General features: G+C 38.4%; 1 protein-coding gene across 2 annotated transcripts; it reads left to right on the forward strand.

The window, feature by feature from the left end:
* Nucleotides 1-624: 624 nt before the first annotated feature.
* On the forward strand, nt 625-8,403 carry plac8l1 (PLAC8 like 1). 2 transcript variants are annotated; one of them, XM_079487476.1, is made up of 5 exons: nt 776-852; nt 973-1,156; nt 2,766-2,902; nt 4,079-4,220; nt 8,310-8,403. In XM_079487476.1, the coding sequence occupies exons 2-4, from the start codon at nt 979-981 to the stop codon at nt 4,208-4,210; spliced, it is 447 nt and encodes a 148-aa protein (XP_079343602.1). In that variant the 5' UTR covers nt 776-852; nt 973-978; the 3' UTR covers nt 4,211-4,220; nt 8,310-8,403. The 2 variants fall into 2 exon arrangements, with proteins under 2 accessions (XP_079343601.1, XP_079343602.1); XM_079487475.1 differs by lacking the exon at nt 8,310-8,403 and having other exon boundaries at nt 625-852; nt 4,079-5,073.
* Nucleotides 8,404-8,980: the final 577 nt, after the last annotated feature.

Raw genomic sequence — 8,980 nt, forward strand, 5'->3', positions numbered from 1 at the left:
CATTTTCTTTAAATGTAAACAATATTTTTATATGAAATTTGGGAGAAATTAGAACATAATTAAACATAAATGATCATTTTACCAAAACAAACCTATAAATAGTCAATTCAGAAAAGCTAAATGGTCTTCATTTTCCACGGCTGTATTTGTATGAGTGACATTTAAATCTTTGTTTTGATGACATGCAAATAATGTATGAACCACACAAGCACAAATAGTTTTCCTTGAACGGGCCTGCTGGAAAACCTCCGTCTTAGATATGAAGACACGGATGGATGCTGTTGGAGGCGAAATCATCCACACATGCTGAAAGAGACATTAACACTCACTTGACTTTAAACATAACCGACCCCATCTCCACAACTGCGTGCAATGTTTCATCAGTGGATGTGACCCAGTTTAATGTGTGCATCAAACGTGCTATTTTGCATAGTCTTTATTTGTGCTCTTGGGGTGCTTTTGTGTAGCGTCACACTGTCTGAATCGCTGGTAAGCTCATGTTGCATGTGTGTGGTTCGGCTTGATCTTTGTGTGTTGGTCTGCGGCCCCAATAACACAGGATTATGTGTTTCATAATTGGGATTTATGTGATGCACAAGCTATTGTTTGTGTTATTTTTGTATTAGTGTGACTTGAGAGGTTTAAATGCGGTCTGTGTCCGTGTCTCCTGTGTGTTGTGGGTTTGTGTGTGTATTAAGACGGCCAGGGTCTTATCAGCTCAAAGCAGCTTTCTGTCGGGGCTTTTGGGCCAACTGGCTATCAGAAAGAATACGCCGCTGTCACTATGGAAAACTCAACCTAGCTTTTTCTCTGCAGTCTCTTGTCGTTGCGTGGGGTGACTTTCACTGCTATGTAAGTGTTCACCCTCTTTATAATGTGTTTCATTGTTGGATGTCATTTTCTCACAACGCTATGAAAACCTTTAGGTCGGATCAGAACAGCCATTTGTTTCTGTTAATGTGTCTTTCTTAGCACCAAATGGACTCATCGGGTGGAAGAGACGAGAAACCAAATGGAACAGGATATGAGAAGACGGAACTTCCTGTTCTCACTCAACCGGGTCTTGGCGTGACCACAACAACGGTGACCACTATCACTCAGACCGGAGGAGACTGGACTACGGGACTCTTTGACGTGTGTGGTGACACCAGCTCACGTAAGAGAAACTGCTCTGGGTTGAGTTAAAGGGACAGTTCAAACTAAAATGAAAATTCTGTAATGAATTACTCTCTAGTTCTGAATCTGTATAAACAGTGAAATAAATTTGGAAGAATGCTTGTAAACGGACAGTTCTTGGACCGCATTGACTACCATAGTTGCAAAAAAAACTAATAATTGTTTTGTTCCTTTGAACACAAAAGTATGTAGGACAGCAAACAGTTCTGGGGCACTTTTGACGACCATTGACATTTTCCTACTATGGTAGTGTCAATGGTGGCCAAGAACTGTTTGGTTACAAGCATTCGTCCAAATATATTTAATGTGTTCACCCAAACAAAGACATTTATACAGGTTTGAAACAACTAGAGAGTGAGTTATTCATGACAGAATTTCTATTTTTGGGTGAACTTCCCTTTAAACTCTTTGGATATCTTTCTATTCCTGCTACATCTAGAAAATAATTCACTCTAAAATGACACAAAATAATTTCTCAACATTCTCTTTCTTTTGTTTTCCACAGCACAAAATTCATTGCATGACACTTACTTGTGTCATGTCTGGTTAGGGAAAATTTAAACTTAAGGAATTCATTTCTTAGCCGCACTTTGCCTTAAAATGGGCTACCCAGTTTCCTGTATTTTTAAAGATGAAGTAACACACGCAGTTTCTGTCGATCTCATATTAGTCTTGAGTACCCATAGAGTAGCAGCTCTATCTATAAAAGATAAAGCTGTACGATTATTTCCGGAAAAAGACGACCTCCTGGAAGCATGCAGGGGGGCCCTAAAGCATGAGCACACAATACAACATCACATTGATTCACTGTAGGTTTGTGTTGTTTACATTATGCACATAGGCCTACACGCCAATTGCCAACCACTCCATCAGTTTCAAACGATCTGGAAAATCCTACGTTATATCCACCAATTATGTAACATTCATCACCGAAATGCAGTGATCAAAATCACAGCTGAACTTCCGACAGCCGAGTGAAGCGGCATTGATGGGCGTGCTCTTTCTCACGCTGGCTGGTTGATGCGTAGGCGTGCTCTTTTGCTCGCTGGGTGTGCTTTTCTGCTTTTCTGGGAGACAAAAGGGGATAAAGAACCCTTGTTAATGGGAATCCATGTTTAAACATAAAACTTTCCGAAGCCTGTACGGAGTGAAGCACAGAAATACTATGTCATACGTTTAACTAGTTTTTTGACAAGTTGACCGTGTTAATACTATATTTACCCAGTTTTCCAACATGCCACTTATTTTGCATACTGATTTTAGCATACACTAAATTATTAAAGTAGGCACATCCTCATATCTTCTGGGACTTGTCCATACATGACTAGGTTTGTTTGTTCTCTGTCTCCCTTTTAAGAGTGCTCCTTAATTGTAATAAATTGTTAATGATTTTTCATTAAAGCAAAACTATAAGCTGTCTGAGGAGATTACATGTACCATTTCTACCCAGAGCTATATTCATCAGACAGATCAGCTTTCTATTGAATCCTCTGTTGCAGTCAGTAAATCGAAGAAGTGTTAAGTTACAGTAATTGTAGCTCCCTCTATAAGTTTCTTTATAATTCTTTATATTTGTGTCCTCTGCGCAGTTCTGGTGGGTGCGTTTGCGCCCTGCTGTCTGGACCTGAGTCTCGCTCATCAGTATGGAGAATCCTTGTGTTTGCCCCTGCTGCCCGGCTCCACATTTGCCATGAGAGTGGGCATCAGAGAACGCTTTAAAATAAGGGTAAGGATCCAATGGTCATATTACAGCAGTTTTGCATGAGTAACACAGCAGGGTCAAACAACAGTGATTTTTCTGTAATACATTGCTACTGTCCTTCTGAAACCTTGTATCTCCATATTTTGTGATATTTAGGTTTTGTAAATATAACAATAAAATGCAAGGAGGACTGCAACTATATGTATGTGCATACGGAATATGGTCACATTATCTAAAAAAGAATGTAACCCAAAGTATTTTAACATCCAAGGTCACCGTTTATCACCATTACTGCTACTAAAAACAACATACAATTGTATGTCAATTGCGATTTAACTGAACTGAAAACACCACTCTGCGACTATAAATGAGACAGCACGCGTGGATCTCTAAAAAATTATCCGTTTATTGTATTCTAAAAGGACCGGGAGCTCATTGGCCCTAAATCGCCCATCTTTATTATTTTAAGGGAGTGTCAATATCATCTGTGAATACATCATTCTTAGTTTCGTTTGTACCTTATCTGTATCATTTAAAAAAATCCATTTATCATTTATTTATATCAAATATTGTTGCTGGTTTAAAGCACAAGGACATTGAATAAGAAAATACTTTATAATGAGAGGTTGTACTGTATAACGATATTGGCCAATAGGGCACTAAATTCATACTAAAATAACAACATCAACAGTCAAACAAATAGGTTCTTCTAAATCCAACAGCCAATGAGTGTGAGTAAGCAACAGGGTTTGTTCGAAAGATAACAGTTACAGCCTTGTCACTGAGGTGGGTTTTGCGTCATCCTTTTACATTAAAATAATAACACAATTGAGCATAGTGTTAGCATAAATAGCAAAAATTGAAACCAGCAATTGCTGCAAACTCAGAAAGTGACTGTAGTAACAGCTCTGTGTATTATGATGACGAGGGAACAATAAAAAAACTGGTCCAGTATATTTCCTCCGCAAAAAATAGATACTCACCTTGTCGCATCTTCTTCCAAAGAAACCCAGTTTATGACATTTAGATGAGCATTTCTTTATAAAATCTATAACTGGATTCTTTGACTGAAATTGGGTGGTTAAAATCAGTCTTTCCAGCCGTTAGGAATCTACAAACCCTTATTTGCCCGGCATTATCAAGTTAAAAATACATTAAAGTGTTTCTACAGCACCTGTGTGTGTGTGTGTGTGTCTCTAGGGCAGTGTGTGTGAGGACTGGACCGCTGTATATTGCTGCTACCCTCTGGCCCTCTGTCAAATGATCAGAGAGATGAAGAAGAGGCTGAAGACACAAATCTACACTGTTTCCACCATGCTGAACAGCTCCTGAGACACTGCTGGTGCGTGCGCGTGTGTGTGTGTGTGTTACGCATCCTCATCAATGTTTTTGGTGATGGTAAAAGACTGAGGAGCTGTCAGCATGTTTATTACCGCGGGTCCTGAAGCTCAAGCAGGGTTAGACAGATCAGTACTCTCTCCTTGAAGATTGATGTCGCTGACATTTTAGATTGATGGAGAAACAGATGGCGGAGAGATGGAGGAGTGAAGGTTATGATGTGTTCTGGGAGCGTGTCTAGCTTGACTTCTGATCTCGTGACACACGCACACGCATGCAGTTTCAGTCTTTTATCATTTGTGTTTCAAACCTTTCCATCAAATTAAATTCTAAATAAATACAAATCGAATATTTGTACGTGTAATTTTTGTGACACATTGGTCAGTTAAACAGTCAAGCCATTGGTTGAATCATTGACGTTGGAGGCTCCAGCTAACATATTCATATTTAGAAAGCCCCGAAGACAAGATCATATCAATCTAAATTAAAATGGTTTGTACATCAGGGGACTAAACATTTGAACGCTTATTGCCTAAATGGAAACTGAAAATCTATTTAAATATAAAGAACACAATTCACCTTACAACTAAAGGTCATATATCTTATTATATATGAACCTATATACATATTTCATATTCTACTTTCCGACATTAATGTTTTTCACACTCGCATTGCAAATGTGACAACATGTTACTTTTCTGTTATTTTATATTTTTGTTTCTGTTGTTTTCCTGTAAAATGACAAAAAATAAATAGACAATTGCTCATGTATTTGTATATTGTACAAGTACAAGTATATTGAAAAGGAATATTATTATTGATACTATTAAAATTATAATCTCTCTCTCTGCCCTTGGAAAAAGGGGACTTGTAGTTTATTTCTACTGACCCAGTGATATTTTCTCTTTCTACCCCAACCCTCATAGAAACATTTGTACATTTTCATAAAAGCATCATTTGTGACACTGGACATGTTTCATGAAGATATTTTGTAAATCTCCTTTTAAACAAGCCTTTTTTGTGAGGGGTTGGCCTGCTACAGTGCCTCTGAATTGCAACTTCAAAGACAAGTTTCTCAATATTTCGATTTCTTTGCACCCTCAGATTCCAGAGTTTTAAACTAATATCTCCACTAGATATTTTCCTATAATAACAAATGATACATCAATAGAAAGCTTGTTTAGTCATCTTTCAGATTATGTAAATTCTCAATTTGGAATAATTGACCGACAAGACTGGTTTTGTCGTCCAGGGTCACATATTTATTTATCGATTTCATACACTTAATACATGAAATAGCTTTTGGAATTTCTTTCACCTAAGTGTAATCTTTGTGCATTTGTATATCTGCAGAGGGCACTGTTGTCACACACACTTTTCTCCTCCTGTCAAGGAAATAGAGTTCGTGTCTGTGTATAAAAGGGCAGGTATATTGCGGCTCTTTGGGTTTTGTAGGGCTCCAGGGAGACACGGGACCGCTGGAGCCTTGAGCTCCGCAGACACAAAACCAGAAAAGTAAATTAGGACGGGTCAACTGAAAAAAGATCAAGAAAAGTTAAGAGCAATTATCTTGCTCTCACATTTACCCAACTCGGATATCTGAGTATCAATGTGCCTTTGTGTTGCTTATTTTAACCATGAATTATTTCTTATTTATCAAGTTCACGTGATCATTAGATCAATTTAGTTAAGGAGACACGTTAAGAAAAGTCAAGTCAAAAGAATTGTTAAAATGTTAAAACCATGTCATATTTTTGTTTACTTTCGCATAAATCAGCTACATTTTATTATACTTAAGATTCAAAATAACTTAAACCAACACATCATCACAATTACAACTTCCTAGCGTAAGCAAAATCTTCCCAGGAGATCTTGAAGGCATCAGGAGAATCCGTGAGCATCCATGGCGCTTTTTGGGCCATCTGTGCCGTAATGAGGAGTTAGCTTGCCGTGACGTGTCTTAATGTTGTGTTTGTCGCTCCTAAGCAGCCTGATGTCCCCCTGGTAACAGTTCGGTCCACGGCAACAACACAGACACCTGGGGCACACGCCGCCAGCGAGCTGATGGAGGGCCAGTCAGATGTTTGAGTTTGTAAAGCTCTGATCTCTTCCCACAGATGAGCTTTAAAGAGAGAAAAATCCTGTTACTTGTCTTCATTCATCCAAAACAAGCTTTTTTATCCTTTTTTACAAACAGCAGAGAAAGGCGTTAGGGATTGGGAGCTGTTAGTTTCCACCGAGAAGATGTCCAAGCCGGTTGGAGAGCTTTCTGTGAGTTTGACATGGAGGTGTTTTTCTAGTCTGTGGGCTCGGTTAGAAAGCGGTTTGATGACAGGGTCGGACTGACTGTTATTGTGGCAGGCAAGTAGAGATGTGACATTTAACGCTCAAGGTTAAAGTCTGATAAAAAATTCAATCTGATCTCTGCCCTTTAAGCACTTGAGTTCACCCGAAGCTTCTGAAACCAATGAGCAAATACTATGTCGAAGAAAAGAACAATCAGTCAGATTCATCTTTCATCTTTCGTTTTTTGTTTATTTGCTATGTAGGTGTAGGGAGGTGAAGAGAGAGTTTGTAACCATCGTGAAATGGTTCAAACTGTTCAAAATAACAAAAAAGATGCAATGTTTGCAGATCTTGAATCCTGCAAAGTTCATATTCATTTATAAACAACACAATAAAAATGTTTTACATGTATTTTAGGATAAGTTCAAAATGAACATGGAATAAACTTGGCATTCTCTCAGTCTTTCATATTGCTGTTGGGTGATTTTATGCCATTCCTGATATTTGTTTCTATTAAAAATCAACACGCTGGACTGGAATTACACACTTGCCAAGGTGCCATAGAAGAACCATTTTTGGTTCCTCAAAAAGTTATTTAAGGAAGGCACCATCTCTTATTTATAATCTGAAGAGTTCTTTATGGAAGCAAAAGGATCTTCTATGGCATCAAAGAACCGTATGAAGCACCTTTTATTTTTAAGAGTGTACCACAATACATGTAGGTTGTTTGCACATGACGTCATATGTCTGCACAAAGTGCAGATGGAGGGCAGAGAGGGATTTTCTATATGAGAAATCACAAACTCAAGTGTTGTTTATGGTTGTTCAGTGTTTATTTAGTGTTGTTTATGGTTGTTCAAATTGATCAAACAATGAAACTACAAGGCGTTTTTATTATGTATGCAAATGTTCATGAAGTTATTAAAATGCTCATGCATTTTAATTTGTAAATTGTTTGTTTGTTTGTTTTATGAGACAAAATTGAGCCATTTTTTGACGCTTGTGCAGAAAACACATGGAATCTTTACAGTACTTTTCACAGATTTCCAACCATATAGGCGTTTCTCAGGGATTAAGATACCCTAGTTAGCCACATTTGATTTTGACTGAATTATCGTTCAGTTTTCTAATGTTTTTTGTTTCTTTGTTTAAAAGCCTCATTGCATCACCTGTTTGTTAGTAAACAAGTCAAGAGCCGAAGAAGAAGCGGTTCGTATTCTGTCTGAAGTATTTAGCAGTGATAGCGGCAAGTGAACATTCAGAACATGTAATTTATTGATATTATTCATTCGGAAATGCGTATGAGAAAACCTGAAGTGAGGGGGTTCAAGCAGACCAATCACAGCGCTTGTCGCATTGACACGCTGTTACATTTTTTGAGAAGTGCACGTCAGGTTATGGTGTAGGTTTTAAACTCTCTGCGTAGTCTGCGGCGTAGATCCGAAGCAGAAGTAAAAATCCACCTTTAGAACAGCTCACAAGTATGAAAAACAACTTCAACATCTTGGGCAGGATGAACGCTCTCAGTCAAGATAAATAATTCTGTGTTGGTGTCAACAATGTCCTATATCCAATGACCAAATCTTGTCCTTATGTGTGTGTTCAAGAGGTTCATCCGTTGATTTTTTATGGTCGAGGTGTGGACTGCAGGACGTGGTGGATGGTAGTGTGTTTTTGGCTTACAGCATGTGCGAAGCAGCTAACTTTCAAAGCGATGTAAAGGCATGGCTGGGTTCCAAAACAGTTGGACCTCATTTCAGAGTGAATTAGCTGATGAATAATTCTTTCAGTCTGCCTGTCTGCTTAGCCTCCAGACTGATTTCTTCAAGTTTGGGTCGCAGTTCCACCAGCCCAAACAGCAAGACTGGGAAAGAGGGCATTCTTGGCTTGGCTCCCATCGGAAGTACTGGTGTTGGTGAGTATCTTTCTTTCTTGGGGCCTCCTCTGGTTAAGGGATGAGGTTTAAAATAGTTTTTCTTTAACATATTGCCTGGCTCATCTTGATATGGACTGATTGACATGGAAATATTCTTGCATGTTGTACAATGTGATAATACCCTGTAAATATGTTTACAGCAAATTGTTGTAATTTAATGTCTTCTGAACTAGAGCATTTATACCGCTCTGCTATTGGATACTTATGAGGTGAATTATGGGTAGTATACTTCTGCATCATGGTGCCCCAATGACCTTACTTTAGACGCTATGCATCAAGCACACTGAAAATAGAGCAGTGGAAGAAAAAACCCATGGGTTAAATATGAAACAAGACAAACAATGATAGAATAGAATAGATCATGAGGAATTTTACAAATATATTTATCATTATAGTTAATCGTTGTACATGGCTCAAGAATAAGGGCTGCCCATGGCCCGGGGCCAGCATGGGAGACCCTCGGGCTAGTTGATGGACATGTCACTTGCCTGATTGGCCAAGGGCTATGTCATCACGAAAAATTATAATTTGGGAAAATTAGG

This window comes from Barbatula barbatula (assembly GCF_947034865.1).
Source record: "Barbatula barbatula genome assembly, chromosome: 22".
NCBI classification, from domain to species: Eukaryota; Metazoa; Chordata; class Actinopteri; order Cypriniformes; family Nemacheilidae; genus Barbatula; species Barbatula barbatula.